Here is a 20,729-nt window from a genome sequence, read left to right as displayed (position 1 = left end):
TGGATGGTGGGCTGTGCCCCATGCAACTAGCAACGGCAACTGGACCTGGAGCTGAGCTGCACCCTCCACAACTAAGACTGAAAGGACAACAACTTGACTTGAAAAAAGTCCTGGAAGTACACACTGTTCCCCAATAAAGTCCTGTTCCCCTCCCCAATAAAAAAAAATCTTAAAAAAAAGTAACTGCAGATTAAAACAAATATATATATGGTCCCCAATAGGAACCACAGGCATTTTTCTCTGAAAGAAGCTAGGAGGTGACAAGCATTCAGAGATTTTTTTAACTTCTCTCCAAAAACAGTCAGTGACCTCAGAGTTTGGACAATAATTTTTGGTTTTCTGATTTTTAAAACCAGGATATTTATAGGAGCTTGTTACAAATGGGCTTTATTTACCATATACAAAGTGTCCCTAAGAAAGAAGAAATTATAAAATGTCGAAAAATAAATAACTAAAGAATGCTTCAGGAAGTTACAGGCTTGTCGTGATGGCCTGTTGTCTAATTATAGCTGCTAACTATAGGCAAGGATGTACAGATCATTGAAGGGAAATTTTCAAAGTCACCGGCCTTTATTGTACTACAAATTATATAAAGAGATACATTGGAAATTAGATGAAGAAATACAATGGGTTTATCCTTGGTTAAGTCAGATAATCATAGGTTCAGCAACTGGATTAGTCATACCATGAATTTCATAATCACCATGTAACTGACACAGACCTTTCAACAGTCCCCTCCCCCTGGAACCCAGTTTATTGCTAGAATTAAACAGACTGTTACTCTCTTAGGGAAATGGAACCAACTTTGCACTTGGCTCACTTTGGCTGTGAGAAGGCATTTTCCGGGAGTCAGCTCTTCCTCACCAAGCTGTCCAAGTGGAAACAAGCAGATTGTCCTTAAGGATGCAGAGGTTCTCTCTCCAAGTGGGAGCCCAACAAAGGTAAAGGAGAAAGTGTTTAAAGCCCAAACTGTTAGGAGAAGTAATCCGCTAACACTGCTGTGTGTCTGCCCTGCACAGACACCAGACACCAGTATTTGTATCTAATCCAGGGCCCTTGACCTTGGAGGCACATTGGAGCCACCTGGGGAAGCTGTTCAACCTGGGCTCACACCGGACTGTGCTGGTCCTGGCATCCGTACATACAGGCTGAGGACCAGTGACCTGGTCCGGTGGCTGTCAAGCCCGCTGGTTCATAAGAATCACCTGGGAATCTTTACAAAAATAAACTTCCAAGACTGACCCCAGACTTACTTGGGGGTGAGGTCCAGAGAATTTTTTGAATTCCCAGGAGATTCTTTGATGAGTCAGGAACCATTGATTTCAGCTCTGAGGCCACAGAGATGTTATATGTCTTGCCACTGCAAAATACAGTTAGCAAATAAGAAAGCCAGGACCAGAACTCAGGTCTACAGGTTGTCCATTCAGGATTACATATGAAGAAATAATTAGGTCTCTCAAGCTGGAAAGAAGCATGTACGCTTACGTTTTAGGTTTCACAAGAAATTTAAACAATTTATTTTTTATTGCATCAGGACCCCCCTCACATCTAGAAATAAATTCCAGCTGCAAAATGAGCTTTTTTTCAGTACTTTATAAGGAAAACTTTCCTAATTGTTAGAGTCAGTCGCTAAAATCAAGGGTGGTGAAGGGAGACAGTGAAATCTCCTTTTAAAATATTGAAAAACTATTCTTGCATTTCTCCAGGACAACTGAGATGTGGAGGCGCCTACTAAGTACCAGTCACTGTGGCCGTGTCTTCGAGAGATCTAAAGAAAGTATAATACCTGGCATGCAAGAGCATATTTCCTTGGTGGTGAGACAAACAAGTGACAGGGAGCCATCGGGAGACTTTAGGGGAAAGACTATGAACGCATTAACCCTTTGGAGCTGTCACTCAGAGAAGCCTCAGGAAGAAGCTAGTCTCAAAAGGCTGAACCTGGTGATTCTAGATCCCATCCAGCACCAGGAGTACGGAAACATTCACAATTTGTCTTTCTTATAACCTTGTAGTTCACTGTTTCTTTGTGCTAATTAGCACTGGAGTCTTTGTTATTGTTTCTTTTCTTTTACTGGTCGGTTGGGTTTTCTTTTCTGGTTTGTTTGTTTGGGGGTTGTCTTTTATCCAAGTCGTCCTTTGCTCCGTCAGACATGAAATATTTGGCAGCAGTTACAAAGTCCGCAGGCGTTCTATAAATTCTTGGTGCCCGAGTGATTCCAGGTGGCCTTGACCATGACGATGTCATCCCGGTACCTGAGCCCCGCGTGGTTTTAGAAGGTGCGCCCTCTGCTGGTCCCATCTAAAGCTGAAAATTAGTTTTGAGCCGGCGTTGGATTTCCACAGCGGACTTCTCAGAGCCAAGAATGTCACCTCTACACAGTGGTAAGAATTTTCTGGCTGAAAAGCTGTTTGATTAAAAAAACAATCTTACTCCCACACTCATTCAAGTTGACAGTCTTCAGACAAATCCAGCTCACGTGGCTCCTGGAAGGCACAAGCATGGCAACCAATACAACCAAGCTATCGTTATCTGTACCTGGCTCACCTGGAACACTGACCCGGTGAGAACGAGGTCATTCTTATGTGCCCCAAACCGAACCTGGCATCTCACAAGGGATAGATCAGACATGAAAATTGGGGGAGATGAACACAGCTCTATTACCATCACTGGAAAAAGGTCAGACTCTACTTTCTTTATTAATTTAGGACACCGTAAGGAATGACAACACCCACCACTATCATTAGATTGAAGCCAATCTTTCTGGATGAGAGGGACCATGTCTCTTAGGACATTATTTCATTCCATAGCCCTTGCTTCCCTCTCTCTCCCGACCTCCCTCAGCTCTTAGGACAGCTCAGTTCACCAGGAACCACAGGATAAATACATATTTATTGGGGTTCTGTAGAGGAGAGAGTCCTATACACTTCTCTAACTTAGATTGTGGCTATCAACCTTAGATAGATGAGTGCCATTTGCCCTTTCCCTGGTTTTGTTCCAAAGACACTTGATGGAACAAATCAATAATATCTGAACTAACAGTTGCTTAGAGACTAGACATGCTTAGGGTATTGGGGTGCTAAAGCATAAGTGACAAAAGCAGCAAGCCACCTCCTTTACAACCTGCTCACTGACAGGAAACTAGAATACAGGGAACTGGGTTCAAGTCTCACGTTGGGACAGCTGCAAACCCAGCAACTTCACAGAGTCAACAGACTTCTTGGATTTTGCTAGAGAACCTCTCATCTTCCCCCAAATGTTGTTTCCATTATGCTACTCTCATCCTCAAGGGCTCCCCAAGGCCTGGTCCCTACATAGTCCCACCTGCCCAACCTGAATGAACCTGTCCTCTCTGGCTACAGGCCCTTTGCTCTCCCTGAAATGCCACCATTGTCATTCCCCCATCCCCTGGGCCTGTCTTTGCAGTCACCAGTATCTTCCTCCCCACAGGTGTTTCACAGCCCATGCTTCTCCTCCCCACTTGATCAAACTTCACTTGCACTTGACCCATTTCAAGAAGCGCCCATCACCCCAATGCACACAGCTTCCGCCTCCTTCAGCACCTTTGGGCATCTGCCCTCACCGAATGCTGGACTGTATGAGGCCTTTGACATGTCTTAAGTGTTAATATTCTAACCTGGATCATGTAGCTGATTTCCTTAACCAGGTTGAAAGCTCTTTCAAAAGACTTGGTATGGTGCTATACACACATAAGCCTCCAATAAACATTTCAGGAATAAATACCAGAATGTCTGCTTTGGGCTCCCTTACTTTGAAACATGTGGAAGCTGATGACCAAGATAATGCCACCTCACTCATCAGAAGAGGCAAATTCCTGCAAAGTTAACCAAGTGTATTTGTGTGAATAATATCCTTCATATCATACAGATGATATGCCATATATGTTACATATGTATATATGTTTTAACTTCCATGATAAAGGTGAAGATCATTCAAGTTGAAAAAATCTAAGATTAAAAAGCAAAACTCATAAAAAAAATTAAAATTATAAAAGTAAGTCAGAAAAATCCAGTCAATTTTTTTTAATCAACTATTAAAAGGGAAATTGTCATTTTTGTGAAAAATAAACTTGTTACCCAAAATGAGTCACAGAGAACAAATGCTGTGGTGAGCTAACATTTTGGGGAGCTGTATGCACAGAGGAGAAAACAGGCCCATACTTGCCCCCATGACCTGGCTGAGCCCCCTGCAGGACTTGACCTGCTTCTGAGAGCACTACCAGCTGCTCTGGTCACGGTGGTTATGAGGCCCAGGCAGGGGCTAACCATAGCACATGTGCTAATGTCTGAAAGCCGGCAGTCCTCTCTGCAGGATGTCTTCCACACAAAGCAATGAGGAAACAGTGCAGAGCGTGCCTGCCTGAAGTTTTGTTTTTGTTTTTTCATTCTGACTGCAACTCCAGGAGGCCCTTATCAGCGGGGAAATGCTGCCAGAGTCATTGCCAGGCGCGACCAGTGGACACAGGTGTGTGGGGACTGCCGGTGTGCGTGGGAGAGGAATCCAGGGAGAGGAAGAGGACAGTGGGCAGTGGTACCAGCTGAGCCAGATGTGAGGCCGGAAGGGAACCTTCCTCTTCCCGTTGTCACCTGGACCACTTCCTTCTCTGTATTTGAGTCCTCACATTCAGGTCTCCTGAGCCAGCAGGTGAATGTCCTTTTACCCAGGACTCTGCAGCAGGGAGCCTTTGGAGGCACCAGGATCAACAGCCACCAGGCCCTAACTCAGCCCCTCTTTCTGCCTCTCTTGCACCTTTCACCCAGAGTGCAATGGGATAGAAACAAATATGAGTAATTAATTCTAAGGAATGAAAATCTTGCCATCTCCCCCATCTTTCTTTTCAACTCTTAAAGTATTTAGAGCCTATACCATTTAGTGTCCAATTTCTTTTCTGTTTTGGGTTACCTACTGTTTATTTGTTAATTTTGCCTCTCTAATGGATCAAGTGTAACTTCCTTGAGGTCAGAGAATGACATAATTTTAGTACCATTTCTCCCCACCACCTCCTATGTCTAGTACCATACTGATTACATTAAGTATATGAGCTGATTGAAATGAGCCAGGACTATAACAACCTGTTACAAATATTATATAGAAATCTTCTAGAACAGTTCTAGAAGACTGTCTTGGCATGGATAGGCTTCTTTTGAAAGACAGGAAAACCCCACCTCAAGCAGAAGTCACTACTGGAGTAGGAGGGCCGAGGAGGTGTCCTGGGTTTTATGGGCAGCTCAAGAGAGGTTATTAGAATTGGGTGGAGTTCGGTATCCATTGCCCAGAACAGCATGGTAGTAGCTTCTGGAGCCAAAAGAGGTGAGTCTGTGTGTCTGAGGGGAAATCCAGCTCACGGTTCTACTAGTAGGTGAGGAGTACTCCAGGTGCCTGTGTCACAATGGAGGCCATTCTTTTCAAGAAATAATGGGATATCCAGACTCTGGGACAGGATGACTAGTGACAGCAAAGCAGTAATTCTGAAGTCTGGGTGGGTGTGGGGGGAGTGGCCCCATTTATCCTTTTTGGTTGCACTCCAGGACACCTGATGGCATCAGAGCTGCCTCATGGTCACAGCAGCAGTGGCTGAGATTGGCACCCTGCTGAAGCCAGGAATCCTGCAGAACCAGAGAGGTGCTAAGAACCTGGCAATGTTCTTTTTTGTCCAGTTTGGTCATAACCAACACTTTTCCAAACTTGACATCAACAAGAATAAACAGCAATCTTCTCCAAGGAGCTTGTTACAATTTCCTAATGTTTAACCCTATGCCATCACCTCTGCATTAGCCTCCCCCCACACACCCTCCCACCCCCATCAATTCAGTATGAATGGGGGTTTGCTCTTGAAGCTTGGACTAGACTTGGGGTCAGGGGCAGCTTGCTTGTCTGGTCCACATCTGTCCAAAAACGTAGAGCAGGGGCTGGGGACAGGCGAAGGTGAGCAGCAGCCACTGGTGCCTGCAAAACCCCTTCTCTCAGACTCCCAGCAAACAGTGGCAACATCAGTTTCACACACATTTCACATCTCCTGCCCCATGTCTTCAAATCTGTTCTTGAAGAGCCCTCTCCTGGGAATACGGAGAGAGGAAAAACACTACAGGGACTTCTGGGACCTCCCCCAGAAGGCCACTGCTGCTTGAGTTTGGACAAGAATTTAATGCCCCTCCCCCCAAAGAACCTGTGATGTGTATCTGTAACCAGGAGTCACCCCCCCCCCCCGAGTCTTTCTGTCCCTTCCGATTTAGTTTAGATCAGGAGTAACTAATTCGCTGGTGTTGCTCCGCTGTGCAAGGAGGTGGGGGCGGGGTTAGGCTATAAATTCTATCATTCTGGAAAGAAAAGGAGAAAGCAACGGGTAGGAGGTGTGGAGGGAGGCTGCGAGCAGGGAGGGCAGAGAGTGTGCGGCTCCAGGGAGCGGGAGCGCTCGGTCCCCGCTGAGGTGGGTGGGGGTGCGCAGCCTACAGCTGGTTCTGAGCCCCTAGAGCCGGGTCCGAGACCTCAGACCCCAGAGCCCCTCGGTGGGCCCGGTATCCCCCACCTCTCCTCTCCGCTCCCTCCCTCCCAAGTTGTTTCCGACTTCAACACCCTCTGTGCATCCCGCAAAGGAATTCAGCTACTGCTCAGAGTCGCTCGGTTGTTCCCAAATTCCCTCGGAGCCGCACTTGCGTCTACGGACCCCGCGGACCCGGTCCTAGAGCGGCCTTACGGCGCAGCCGCAGCCAGAGCGGCCGTGTGCCCCTGTGCGGGTGGTGTGTGGGTATCGATTCCTTTATTGGTGTTATTAGGAAGCAAATCGCACTTTCCCGAGGTCGGCGGCCGGCGCCGCGCAGGCGTGGGCGGGGCGCGCGGCATTTAAGGCGCTGTCGCCTCCGTGTGCCAGCGGCTGCGCTCGGCCGTCACGGTGCGCGCAGCCCCGCTCCGCCGCCCGGACCCGCGTGCCGACCCACGCCCGCCCGCCGCCGAGTCATGGGCCAGGTGCGTGCAGCCCCGACCGCGGGGCGGGTGCGGGGGGCGAAGGGACGGGGAGGCGGGGCGTCAGACTGCGCTTCGGGCTAACGCGCGGCTCCTCTGCCCGCCCCTCCCAGCTCCTCGATCGGGGACCCGGGCGGGCGGCGCGAAGACCCAAACCCAGACGCGGGGAGGGCTGGGAGTCCCAGGCCAGCCCCGATTCTGTGGGTGGCGCCAGGCTGGGGTACACGGATGTACCACGGTGCGTAAGGTGCGCCCTGCCCGGGACACCCTCCATCCAACAAAAGGGGCAGCAGTGGGCAACCCCACCTAAGAAACGGGGTAGCGGTGGGCAGCCTTCACCCACAAACAGGGAACAAGGTCATAGGGAGACCCCGTGGCTCCTTGGAGGGGTCTTCCCTCGAGGTGGGTAAATCGTCGTGCCCCCACCCCCAGCCTGGAGCTGCTGTTTGAAGGTGGGGGAACTTCCCCACAATTCTCCTTCCTGTCCCCACAGAGGACGGAATGACGGGGAGGGTGGTCCCCGACTGGTAGGGGAGGTCAGAAAACCCATCTGGGGCTAATAAAGCACCTCTGCTTCTTTAGAAAACACCACGAGTTTACTCTGTGGAGCTCAATGGAGCTAAGGACATCGAGAAAACAGACAAGGGGGATGGCAAAGAGAAATACCGGGGCCTGCAGGGTAACTGCTTGGAACCCAGAAAGCATCACCACAAAGAGGAGCTGAAGAAAGAACTTGATCTGGTCAGTGGATTGATTGAGCCTTTAAGCCCAATGGGCCCCGCTGGGTGTTGCCCTTCCCCTGGGAGCTTGCCCCTACAAGCTGCCTCTTACAAAAGGAAAATCAGTCTCAGGGATTTGAAAATCCCTGTGAGACCATTTTCTTGTTGAGGAGAGCGCGCGAGAGCCTCTGCAGGATTCTTGCATTCTGGTTGCAGACAGTCCCAGGTGGGACTCACGGAAGCGTCTGGGATTTCAGTCCTCACAGGCTTGGTCCAGACAGCTCTCCTTCAGGCTGCTGCCTTGGGATATAAGTAACCATTTGCCAGCTTGGAGCTGATAAGGTAAAACTATATGAGATTTGCTAGGTTTCTGGGTATATATGCCCCCTGAGAAGGTGGTAAGATGTTGGCCTTGGATTCAGGTGACCTTACGCCCCATTAAACTTCCACTTCTCTAAGTGATTGATTGATGTGCAACTGGAAGCAACTACCTGGCTTCACTGAAGCTCCATTTTCTTTATGCGAAACAGGAAATACAGTTTGCATGGGTCTGTGAGGAGACAAAGTGAGAAAATAGTATTTTGTAAATAAAATGCTTTATGGAAGCACAATATTATTATGACTGAGGAAGAATTTTGGCTGTCATGGAAAAGGGTTGCCTCAGAACTGACATGTGACATTTCATCTCAGCAATGCCAAAGGCATTGCTAGATAGTCCCTGAAATTCATTGCAGACTTTAGAGCTCTAAAAGCAGATGGTAATGGTGGAAACTCATGGGGGCCAGAGAGCCCATGGTTAAATATTGAGGAACTGGGCAAGCTGACTGACATCGTGTTAGTAGCTTAAAATGTGGCCTTTGGGAGAAATCAGGAAACACTGCAAATCAGAGCTTTTTCTTTCTCCTGGAGAGCTTGTTAAGCATTTAGCGGCATTTGTCTGTATATATTCTGGTGGACATTTAAGAACACAGTCCTGAAACTGGACTGAGCTGAACTCAAATCCCACTTTGAAATTCAGTTTCCTATTTTGAAGAACAGGAATGAAACATGATACCTGCCTCTAAGAGTTATTAAGAAGGTTAAATGAGACACCTCAGGAAAAAGACTTACAGGAGCATCGGACGGTAGTCATCCTTATTGCCTATGTGTCTCCGGCATTTAGGATTGAAAACTTAGCTCGTCTGCTCTGAAATTGCTACTGACCACATGAAAATATATCCATTCTGTCATATGCCTGTTTGTTATGATGAGAATCTCCCTTCTTGAGTATTCTCTGAAGATGTGTAATGGGATTCACTGAGAGAGGCACATCACTTTTTCGCAGGCTTCTCTCAAGAATCTGTATTTTGTGACTGTACTTGGCTGCTCTTGGGTCCTGACCTGTCCAGCACATTAGCACCTTGATAAGAACTGAAGCAACCCTGGCTTCTGAATAAACCCAAGCCCCAGCGGCAGGTCCTGCCCTGTGCTATTCCAGCGCTGGCCAGCAGAGGACGCCCCATCCGCATCCCTTCCTTGCCCTCCCGCAGGCTCCTCCCCAAAGCCAGGGCTCAGGGGAGGAGGGAAGGTGCTGTGCCTCACAGAGCAGGCCCCTTAAAATCCAGGTCCATCCATGCAAATAGTGGCCCTACTCATCCTTTCCTCGCGTCTGCCTGGAACTTAGCGTATAGTGTACAGAACCGTGTCTTAATCTTCTGCATCCCCAGCAACGTCGGCTTCAATTGATGAAAGACTGAGCAGAGTAGAATCTGGCTGAGGAAGGGGCAAACACATTATTTAATCGTGAAGTCTAATCTCTTAACATGATTTTTTCTGCATATACTTAAGAAAAGAGTGGCTGTGGTCCCGGTCACGGTATAAATCTTTATTCCGGACGTCAACGCTTAAAGACCCCCAGTGCTGGGTTTTCCAGGTGGGCTGAGGAAGACTTACTCCTGGGCTTTCTTTCTGCAACAGGAAGAGGCTGTTGGCTAGTCCTTAGCCCAGTGGTCCTCGGAGGCTTTGGTCCAAGGGGGCATCTAGCAATGTCTGGAGACATTTTGCTTATCACAAATGATAGCAGGTCCTTGTGGGTAGAAACACTCACAATAGAGTTATCAGCCCAAAATGTCAATGATGCCCAGGTCGAGAAACGCTGCTTGACTCTAATGATTCTGTGGCCAAATTAGGAAGTGTGGGCAATACTGGTATTTTATTTGGCAGGTTATTAAACTGCAGGGTTTCTGTAACTAGCAACCTACTTGAATAAGGAAAGTCATACTTCCCTCTCCCAGAGACTTCTCCCCACAAGGGCTGCATGGCTCCCCCGTGGTCAGAACATGAAAGCGGGCTGGTTGGTATTGCTCATCACCCTCCACTAATCCCACATTCAGGTCTGAGTTAAGGGTCCCGCTCACTAGCACCTGGATACCAGGTGTGCTCGGATTTGCATGTGCTAGAGCTCAGACTGAGCTGAAATGCATTGCTTTGTTCATAAAAACTATGTGGTAAATGGTAAGTTAAGTCTGAACTTTTCCAAGATGGCCAGAGAGTCCCCTGAATTGGAAAGACAAGCTCTCCTGTAGCAAGACCTTCCTTCCCTCCCCTCCCCTCCCTGTGAGGGCCACCTGGCACCAAGGACTCTCTCTCCTGTTCACACACTTCCTGGCTCCTCTCCCATCACTGCTGCTCCCAGCTTCCATAGGCTGGCCAGAGCTTCGGGTTTGAGTCTTTGGGAATTGTCTAATTCACTCTCTTCTTCATTTCATGGACTTCAGGATGACCACAAGCTCAGCAATAAGGAATTGGAAGATAAATATTGTTCAAACATCCTTACGGTAAGTCACCAGGGTGCTGCGATTGGGAGAAGTGACTATGAAGGAGAAGGGTGTGTGGGAAAGTAGATGGCACCTTTAGGATGAGCGACCTATAGCAGCAACTTTGGGAATGCCAGTCACCACATGCCTGGTGGGTGAGAGAGGGCTGGTTGACCTCGAGAGCTGGCATGTCCTAACTAAGGTCCCGATCATCTCGGCTAAGCTGGACACTGACTATATACACTTCTTCTGACTGTGACTGCAGCAGGAAAGCTATAGTCTTCCCAGAAAGAGGCAGATGCCTGCTCATTGTCACAGTTGTTTTAATCCCGGTATCCAGGAAGTATGATGGTGTTATCAAAGAATGGGAAGAAGCAGTGTTAAGAAGAAAGGGTCTGGAGTAACAGCCTTAGACCCGGCTTGTCCGCCTCCTCCTCTGGGAAGGGCAATACTCCCAGGCATCCCCCAGATCTCTCCCCACAGAAGCACGGCGGGGGAGACTTCAAACTCAAGTCAGATTTCCTAAGTGTAAGTGTGCTGACATCTGAAGACTTGGATACATCTGTTGGAGTCAGCAAGAGCACCCACTGTGTACAGTGCCCTGGGTCAGCAGTGAGAGGGGCAAAGATGAATGGGGACCCCTGGTCTTCAGGAATAAGCAGTTCAGCAAGGGAGGCAGGTGCTAGGAAAATATCATAGCATCCACTCTGTTCCACTTGGAGGCCAGATGAGAGGTCCACACGACATACTGAGTGATGGATTCTGGCCAGAGTAGATGTCATGTTTGAAATTGGGACAAAGGATGATGGCTCAATGCGTCGGATTTAAGTTGGCAGAGTACTCAGGGGGCACGAAGGACGGAGTGCGCCTGCACAGCCATCTGGGGTTTTTGGGAGGGAGCATGTGTGGGAAGTGGGGAGGTGAGGTAGAAAACAAGGAAGGCCAGGGGACTGGTAATTTGAGTGAAACTGTCTAGTACTTTCCTATTAAACTAAGGAATAAGGATTATATTAAGTTGTGAGAGGGGCACAATTTCTAAACGGGGAAACGATTTGGTGATTTGTTTTCAAAAGGCAATTCTGGTAGAAGATAAATTTGTGGAGAGATATTTAGGTATCTTTTCAAGTCAACAAAAATACCCACTGTGTGCAATGTACCTATATATCTCTCTACATCTGTGTTTTTTAAGTGAAAGATGGAAGGGTCTAGAAGAATAGGACAATAATGAAGAAATGAGAATCTGAAACAGGGCAGCAACCTTAAGATTGGAGGGAAGGAGACAGATTCAAGAGACGTTTCACAGAAATCATTGATAGGATTTTGCTGAAGTTTTTTAACAAATCCCTAATCTGGGTTACAGGTAGAGGTGGCAGGGTGTGGGGTGGGAGTGGGGATTAGAGAAGGCAGTGGGAGGGAGGGGTGGTGATGAGTCTGGGGTTCTGGAAGAGGAATTACAAATGGGGGCTGATAGCAGACTGGTGACCTCAGATATCCAGTTATTCAACAACTATTTGGGCCTCTATGATGGAAAAAGCAGCGGACCCTACAAAGGACACAAAAATGGACAAGGATAGCGTCCTTCCTTTCCTTTAACAGTTTATAACATAATCAGGCACAGAAGGTGTGTACTAGACTTTCTCCACAAAAAGTAGTTTGTGGGGGGAAAATCCCCTGTGAGTGACAGTGCAGGATTTCTAGGGGGTGCAGGAGGCTCCATGCACCTGTGGATGGAAGGTACCTGACAAGACGTAACTGGTCATGTGGGCCTCAGGTTGGTAAGACTTGGGACTCACAAGATGAGCAAGAACTTAGAACTCAGGGTGGATATCTAGAAAAGCAGAAAAGCACCAGACATAAGGATGAAAAATGAGCCATGCGCTGTATCGGAGTTCCAGAACCGAAGTACTTCTGGGGGTTAACTGCATCGCCCTGAACCTGGGGACCAGCTCTGTTGTCTAGTCCTCCTCAGCCAGAGCGCTCCTGTCTCTGGGGGAACCTCTAAGAAACGGACCGGTCTTAGCAGAGCACAACGTAGTGACTCTGGGGCCAGGTGCCTGGTCAAATCCCGGTGCTGCCACTAACTAGCCAGGTGACATAACCGCCATGAGCCTCAAATCCCACCTCTGTGAGTGAGGAAAATAACAGTTACTTCTTCAGAGGGTAATTTTGAAGAATAAATGTGTAAATATATGGAGAGCACTGTTTGGCTGATATTAAACGTTAAATATTACTTTAAAAAGGTGGGGCCTGGGGGCGTCAACCACTTTCCCCAGGCCCTCCCTAGACATGGTAAGTCCTCCCCACAGCCTGCCTAAGTATGATGTCCAACCGAGGCAGGAGAAATGTCTAATTCCTATCTGTCTTTGTTCGGCTTTCTCAGGGTCTCTCCAGCATCCAAGCTGCTGAGTTCCTGGCGCGAGATGGGCCCAACGCCCTCTCCCCTCCCAAGGAAACACCAGAGATCATCAAGTTCCTGAAGCAGATGGTGGGGGGGTTCTCCATCCTGCTGTGGGTGGGAGCCATCCTTTGCTGGATCGCGTTTGGGATTCAGTACTCCAACGACAAGTCCTCGTCTCTAGACAACGTAAGGCACTGGGGTCCCCTGCCTGGTTTTGCTCAGTTGAAGTCATGAGGGAGAAGAGAACCATAAAGTGAGGCCTTTCTTGTGCAGAGCCCTGGGTGGGTCTGGAGTCTGCTGCTGACCAATCGCTGCATGGGTTTGGGAAAAATCAGTCCTTTTCCAGCTGTAAAAGAGAGTCTACATGACTTTCTCATGTCTTGGGGGCAGTATGAGCATGAATTTGAGAGACAGACAGACAGACAGACACACTGGAAGTTCCTAAATGAAGAAAAATTTATATCCATGTGACGTGTTTTGGGGTTCTCTGTCCCCAAAGCTAACTCTCTCTCTTTAAAGCAGGCAGCGTCTATGACTGCTGCACCAAAACCACAAAACGGAAGTGTCCGACATGAGCTAAGAGAAAGTAGCCAGACGCAAAGGCCACATACTGTATGATTCCACTGATGTGACATGTCCTGGAGACAGAATAGGCAGTGGTTGCCAGGATTTGGGTGGGAGCAGAGACACAGCCAGTGGGTGCCAGGGGTCTTACTGGGGTGATGGAAATGCTCTAAAACTGGATTGTGGTGATCGCGGCAACTTTAATAAACAACTGCGTAAATTTATTAAAAATCACTGAATTATATACTTACAATGGGTGAATTCTGTGGCCAGTAAATGACACCAGAACACAGCTGCCATCGCTCTGGGACCTGGCTCACTCCTGAGGCTGGTCATTCTGATCGGTGCCTCTCCTCCTGACTCAGGTGTACTTGGGCACCGTGCTCGCACTGGTCGTCATTTTAACAGGGATCTTTGCATACTACCAAGAGGCCAAAAGCACCAACATCATGGCCAGCTTCAGTAAGATGATTCCACAGGTGAGTGAGTGCAGTCCCTCTCTGGTGTCTGCACAACTCCAGGTGAGGAAGAGAGTGGGGCCCTAGAGGCAGAGGGTCCATGCTCAGCCCAGCCCCATCCTTTGCTGTCTGGGAAGCCTAACCTCCCTGACCTCTCGTTTCCTCAGGGTTTTGAGATGACCCATGAGGTAAGATACAGGAAAATGCTTTGTCAAGAGTAAAGTACAATAGAAACACTTTTCATTGCACGTCTTCTGTCACTGCTCACAAGCATTGGTGAACTGTTCAGACAGAAGTCATTCAGGTGGTTCTGGGAGCCAAGGAGATCAGCCTGTGATCCTTTATCTGTGACCATCTTGGCTGCCATGGCTGAGCCTCACTCGTGTTGCCCCAGCATGGTCTCAGTATGGGACGCCCACTGCTCCCCTTTCCCACAGGGACCCCTGGCAGGTGTCTTCCAGGGATACTGTGCACCATGGTCACCACAGAGGGAAAACCACGTTATCCCCAGCCCCCCAGAGTTGCCAGCTGGAGAGGACTCTGGGGATCTTTGGTGCTAACAAGTGAGAGATCCACCTCCCCCTGCATTAAAGTTTTCCTGACCTGAGCAAGGTTATTAAGCCCTCTGGTTCATCCTCAGGATTCTCCCCAGACATCCCAGACTGGAGCGCTCATCCCTTTCTATCAGGCCCAGGGCTATCGTTGTGCTATGTCTTCCCATGGCAGCACTTTCTGGGTCCGAGAATATGGCCAGAGTCTTCAGGCCCAGATCAAAGTCTTTTGTTTCATCTTTTGCCATTCTGACAGCTGTGGCCTCCAGTGCCTCATTGCTGAGGTTTGGTAAAGGGGAGATGGAGGAGGCGCAGCATCATTGCAGAATCCAAGGCATCTGTCACATTTTTTTTTCACAGCAAGCTCTTGTCATTCGAGATTCGGAGAAGAAGATAATTCCTGCAGAGCAGCTAGTGGTCGGAGACATAGTGGAGATTAAAGGAGGGGACCAGATCCCTGCAGACATCAGGCTGTTGTCCTCTCAGGGGTGCAAGGTAAGCGTCATGGGCACCCCGTAGATCAGGCTGGCATTCGGTGCTCTTTCCAGGTCTTGATGTAAGCTGGCAGGGGATGCGGTGCCTCATTTTGAACTTTAAAAAAAACAAACTTTTATTTATTTTAAGTGTGTTTTTCCAGAGCCCATCAGCTCCAAGTCAAGTGGTTGTTTCAGTCTAGTTGTGGAGGGCGCAGCTCACTGGTCCATGTGGGGATCGAACTGGGAATCCTGGTGTTACGAGCACCGTGCTCTAAATCACTGAGCTAATCGGCTGCCCCTTGAATTTTTTCACAATTCCTTCCAGGTGGACAACTCATCTCTCACTGGGGAGTCGGAGCCCCAGCCCCGCTCCTGCGAGTTCACCCACGACAACCCCCTGGAGACCAAGAACATTGGCTTTTACTCCACAACCTGTCTGGAAGGTATGCCCCCGAGGACCTCAGGACCACCTGCCCCACCCACACCACTGCTCCCCCTTGGCTCTGTGTCTGCATCTCTTTACAAAGTTTGTCCAAGGGAAACCCCAGAACTGTAGGGCCTACCTAGCGAGCAGAGGTTTGGCCTTTGTGATGTCACATGCTGATGTATCCCGTAAGCCCCCAGAGTCCTGTGAGCAGGCTGTGGTCCTCTCCCAACTGAGGACCCCTGGAATAAAATGTCCACTCCACCTGTAGGCACAGCAACAGGCATGGTTATCAACACGGGGGACCGCACCATCATTGGGCAGATCGCCGCACTGGCCTCAGGCGTCGGAAACGAGAAGACACCCATTGCCACTGAGATCGAGCACTTCGTGCACATTGTGGCTGGAGTGGCCGTGTCCATCGGCGTCCTTTTCTTTACCATCGCGGTGTCCATGAAGTACCGTGTCCTGGACGCCATCATCTTCCTCATTGGTATCATTGTGGCCAATGTGCCCGAGGGCCTCTTGGCCACTGTCACTGTGAGTCCATGCTGCTAGGTGGCCTGTCCCCTGACCCTGCTGATACATGCCCCTCTGCTTGCTGGCTGAGCTCCTATCGCAAACTAGGTCTCCTCCATCTCAGAGCGACACTCCAGCCCCATCAGGGCGAGCAGGAGACATTCTGAAATGAGTTTCTTAGAGGGACAAAAGGAACTAACTGTAAGATTGTTGATATTTGAATGCACTATCCTTGAAAACTTCATATTTCCATTTTCAGGAGATCTATCTGCAAATCACATATGTTACTTTGCCTCTTAAATCTAGATTACACAGACTCAAACTATCTTTGCCAGATTTTCTAGAAGCCGAATGCCGTCCCCACATTTCCACATTTCTTAAACAGAAAGCAAACCCACTTCCTTGGCAGTTTCTACAACTAAGGAACTCAGGCCCATCGTTTACCTCACTTCTTTCTCTTCCTTCTGTAACACAGACACAAAAATTCCTCCCGTTTTTTTTCTGCAAAACAATTCAGCCCTTTTCTGTGTCTACCCCCTAATTCAGTTTCGAGTCTCCCTTTGTAAGGGCCCGTCCAATTCATCCTTAAACACCCCACCTCCCAGTCTCTGCTGTGGGGTGGGGAAAGGGGACTCATGGTCCCTATTACATGGAAAGGTGGCCTCCCTGATCATTGGCCTGCTATTGTCCTGAGCAGAGACAGGCAGAAGACCTGTTTGAACTCCAGGCCAAAGTTTCCTTTATAATTACACATGAGTATCGGCTGTAGCAACCTTGTCTGGCTTTGCCACCTGTGGGTGCCTCAGGCTCATTTTTGTCAAGGGGCGAAGGGACAAAAGAAGTGTGCCATATTTAATAAGAAAGGCTTGTGCTATATGGGGCTCTGTAGTGGTCTATCAGCTACTGGGTCAGCTCTGCTGTCTCTGTAACTATAGCTCTATCTTGAAACTAGTCCAGCTCTAGGTGTTTCTATGTTATTGAACCTGCCTCAAAATGACTCCTCTCTCTTCTGTGCAGGTGACTCTGTCGCTGACAGCAAAACGGATGGCCAAGAAGAACTGCCTGGTGAAGAACCTGGAGGCAGTGGAGACGCTCGGCTCCACCTCCATCATTTGCTCAGACAAGACGGGGACTCTGACCCAGAACAGAATGACTGTGGCCCATCTGTGGTTCGACAGTCAGATCTTCATAGCAGACACCAGTGAAGACCATTCAAGTAAGATTCCTGGAGCATTCTGTCTGGCCCAAAGCAGTGGACCCGAGCGGTGGGACCCAGCCTAAGGCAGCAGACAGTGTGGTTCCAGAATATGTGCCCTGCACCCCCAGCATCCACTGTGCTTTCTGTTTTCCAGAGCAAAGCTTTGATCAAAGTTCTGGAACCTGGGCCTCCTTATCAAAGATAATCACATTGTGTAACCGAGCTGAGTTCAGACCAGGACAGGAAAATGTCCCCATCATGAAGGTAAAGCATCTGCATTGCCCAATCTTAAATCACAACCAGTCTGAAGTCACCGAAGTGGATTTAATCACTCCAACCAAGCAGAGCTTGTGCTAGGCAGGACAAGTCTTGACTCGCAAGACCTGCCGAAGATTTCCTTTCATTCTAACAAGCTTTGCGACATCACAGAGACGTCTGCAAGTTCTCAGATTGATCTCGGTCTGTGGAAAATTCTGTCTCATTCTAGAAAGTCAATGTGCTTTTAAGTTACTTTCCTAATGTCTTGATCAGATAAGTAGATACAATCAAAGTTTCTTTATTACATAAATGCCATTCACTGAAGTTTAAAATATAATTGGATGGAAATAGGACTGATCTTAGAACATACTCCTCTCGGCAACAGATGCTATAAGGGGTCCTGGAATATTGGAACATACAATAAACTAGCCCTTCCCTTCCCTCCTTACCTTTCCTCCTCTCTCTCCCTCTTCTTGTTACTCCCAATGTGTCACTGAATCTATGTCTTCCTGACTTTTTTATGTGCCATTTGTTTCCTTCGTCAACCTTTCTTTCTTCTATTTTTTGTTTGCCTTTCTTTATCAGCTCATCAATTTTCTTTTTGATCAATCACTTCTCTGTTAGTATCTTTCAAATCCTTATGTCCAGTTCTAGTTTCTCATCCCAATTCCATAGATCTCAGCTAGCTGTGTGTTTCCACGTGGAAGTTTTGTCCTGTTAGACACTCTACAGATTATACTTGTCACCTTCCACCTGTACCCAACCTGGCTCCAAATCAAGGTCTTGTCCCAAAGTTTCTACTGTTCTATGACATCACCATTTCACCTGTCATCTAGGCCAAAACTTTTATGAGTCATTGTTAACTTTCTCCTCACCAAGTCCTATCATTCCTGCTTCAAAATATCTATAATTTTACATTTCTATTATCACCAAAAACTTGCATCTAAATAACTGTACCAGCCTCTTTATTGGCCTACACGATTCCAGTTTTCCCTTCCTAAGTCTTTCTTACATGGCACTCATTTTCTTTAAATACCTTGTCAGATGAAATACTTCACCCAACTTTGCCCCCAGACTTTCCTTGCTTCTGTTTTCTGCTTCTCAAGTCTACACCCCCACCTGCCTTTCAGGGCCTTCCATGTCCACCGGATAGAAAGAAGTCTTCCACTTCTTGCCTTTGTCCATGGCATTCTAGTTTCTAGAAGGTTTTCTTTAGCTCTTCTCTTGGTAACCCACTACTGTCTTTCAAGATCTAGTTGATAGCCGCTTTTTTTTCTCCCAGAGCTCTGATTTTTTTGAGTTTTCCTAATGCCAGTAGGTGGCACCACTCACTTTAACACTTTCATTGTGGTTTTAAATCTGTCACAATTGTGTGGCATCATTGTCTTTCCAATTAGATAGTAAACTCGGGTGACATGTTTCATTGAAAATAATCCCAAAAGAACCAGATTATGTGCTGAAAAAATATATATGTATATGTATTTTATTTTTTCTGATTCTTAGAGAGTTGTGGTTGGAGATGCCTCCGAAACTGCCCTTTTGAAATTCTCAGAGGTGGTTTTGGGTGATGTGATGGAAATTAGAAAAAGAAACCGCAAAGTAGCAGAAATCCCTTTTAACTCGACCAACAAATTCCAGGTGAGTTTTTCTCACAAATGAATCTTTGTTATCCCCAGAATGGCGTTTCTACCGGCGAGTATCCATAGGTTCCCATGGGTTTTGAATGATACTTGACTTGAAAAACAGCCCTCAGAGATGGAGGGCCTGGGCCTTCAGTCAGGTCAGAACAGGTTTGCCTGGTGGGATCTCTATTGCAGACACCCCCACACACACACCACAGGGTGACTTGCACAAGTGAGGGGCAACAGCCAGAGTCTAAAGGGTAAATGAAAGGTGGGGGAAGGAGGAGCTAACATTTACTCAGTCTGTGTCAGGTGTTTTACATACATTGTCTCATTAATCCTCTCAACAGCCTATGAGGTCGGATTAGTTAATCCAATTTATAGGTGAGGACACAGGCCCTTGAGTGTGTTGATGTGACCAGACTCACACCAGCATCGAAGTGGCATGACCAGTTTCCACACGTCTGTTTGACTCCTGAGCCCATGTGTTTTCTACCACAGTTCCAAGGCAGAACAGTCTCCCTTGGATTGTGTGAGGGAGCCTTGCCCTTTGCAAAACCAGGAGGAGTCTCAGATGATCAGCCACGTGGCTTTCCAATTCTGCCCCATGGGGACCTTTTTTCACTCATTGCTCAAGAAGATAATGGCCATCCTTGCCTGGTTGTCTTCCATCAACCAACCACCCCCATCGTCCTTGCGTTAGGACAGATGACAGTATGTAGCTCAGGGTCCTGCTGTCAGCTTTTTCGTAGTCTCCAGAGCTAAGAGCAGGCATTATGATTTGGTCTTTGCATTAACAGTCAAGTATATCAGTAGGATACCCATGTTTGTGTTTTCTGGTGATTATCCAGCCATTTTGTTTGGATGGAAAAGAACTGTTTGTCGCAAACATCTTTGTGGATAATGGGCCAATAAAGAACTGCAATTAGTCAAATAGACAGCCTACAAAAATGTGTGATGTCAAATACTAAAGCCAGGAAATCAGACCTCTTGTTCAAAACATAAGTGAAAATGGAATGAGTCATAATTCTAAAATAACAACAGTAATCACAGCCTCTGTGTGCACCTTTCTACATGTATTAAGTTACTTGATTCTCACAACAGCTCTGTAAGGTAGAGAGTGAGGAGTGAGGTACAGGGCTTTATCACACAGCTGTAAGGGCTGGAGCCAAGACCCACACAGACCCAGGAATCCTGTGCTCTTAGGGACTAGGCTGGATGGTCTTGCAGTCCGGAACAAGGCACAGAGTCCTGCTGGGGCTCCATCTACCCCACTGAGCCCTGAACAAAGAGCTTTAGATGTCCTGAACTTGGAAGCTCTGTGGGGTGTGGTCAACCAAAGGAAACAAAGTGGAAAGTCCATGTCTTACTGATGTTAAGAGTAGCAATTCCCCAAACTGAGACTGGTCCTTGAAGATATTTTCAGTAGTTTACAGCAAATTGGAAAATTAGGACCATATTTTATGAAGTTTTATGTAAAAATAAATGTATTCCATTTAAAAGATTATCCTTTGTATCTTACATGGTCAGGGCAGGGTCTCACAGCTGTCTGCCTGAATTCAACCCTAGTTTAGCCACCTGTTAGTGTGTGACCTTGCAGGAATCATTTAGCCTTTCTGTACCTCGGTTTCTCGCCTTGTAAAAGGAGGTGTAAGAGTACCCACAACCTTAGGGAGGTTTTGAGAATAAAATGAAGAGTTGTGTAAGCACTTAGAATAGTACACACTACATAAGTGTTTATTATTTCTACTTTTTAAATGTTAAAATG

The 20,729-nt window shown here is 47.6% G+C and overlaps 1 protein-coding gene across 1 annotated transcript in view; it reads left to right on the top strand.

The window, feature by feature from the left end:
* Positions 1-5,301: 5,301 nt before the first annotated feature.
* ATP12A (ATPase H+/K+ transporting non-gastric alpha2 subunit) overlaps positions 5,302-20,729 on the top strand; it is a gene marked incomplete at its 5' end in the record, with an annotated part of 28,681 nt that continues 13,253 nt past the window's right edge. Inside the window, 14 exons of the mRNA XM_081046131.1 lie at positions 5,302-5,329; positions 6,574-6,764; positions 6,888-6,982; positions 7,473-7,506; positions 7,562-7,720; positions 10,455-10,514; positions 12,874-13,077; positions 13,821-13,934; positions 14,825-14,959; positions 15,266-15,383; positions 15,636-15,904; positions 16,901-17,099; positions 17,236-17,345; positions 18,843-18,977. Of these exons, the coding sequence (XP_080902257.1) occupies positions 5,302-5,329; positions 6,574-6,764; positions 6,888-6,982; positions 7,473-7,506; positions 7,562-7,720; positions 10,455-10,514; positions 12,874-13,077; positions 13,821-13,934; positions 14,825-14,959; positions 15,266-15,383; positions 15,636-15,904; positions 16,901-17,099; positions 17,236-17,345; positions 18,843-18,977 (1,851 nt within the window). The remainder of the gene's footprint in view (positions 5,330-6,573; positions 6,765-6,887; positions 6,983-7,472; positions 7,507-7,561; positions 7,721-10,454; positions 10,515-12,873; positions 13,078-13,820; positions 13,935-14,824; positions 14,960-15,265; positions 15,384-15,635; positions 15,905-16,900; positions 17,100-17,235; positions 17,346-18,842; positions 18,978-20,729) is intronic.

Source organism: Rhinolophus hipposideros (genome assembly GCF_964194185.1).
Source record: "Rhinolophus hipposideros genome assembly, chromosome: 4".
NCBI lineage: Eukaryota > Metazoa > Chordata > Mammalia > Chiroptera > Rhinolophidae > Rhinolophus > Rhinolophus hipposideros.
The sequence above is the reverse complement of the archived record's forward strand: the minus strand, read 5'-3'. Positions and strand labels throughout refer to the sequence as shown.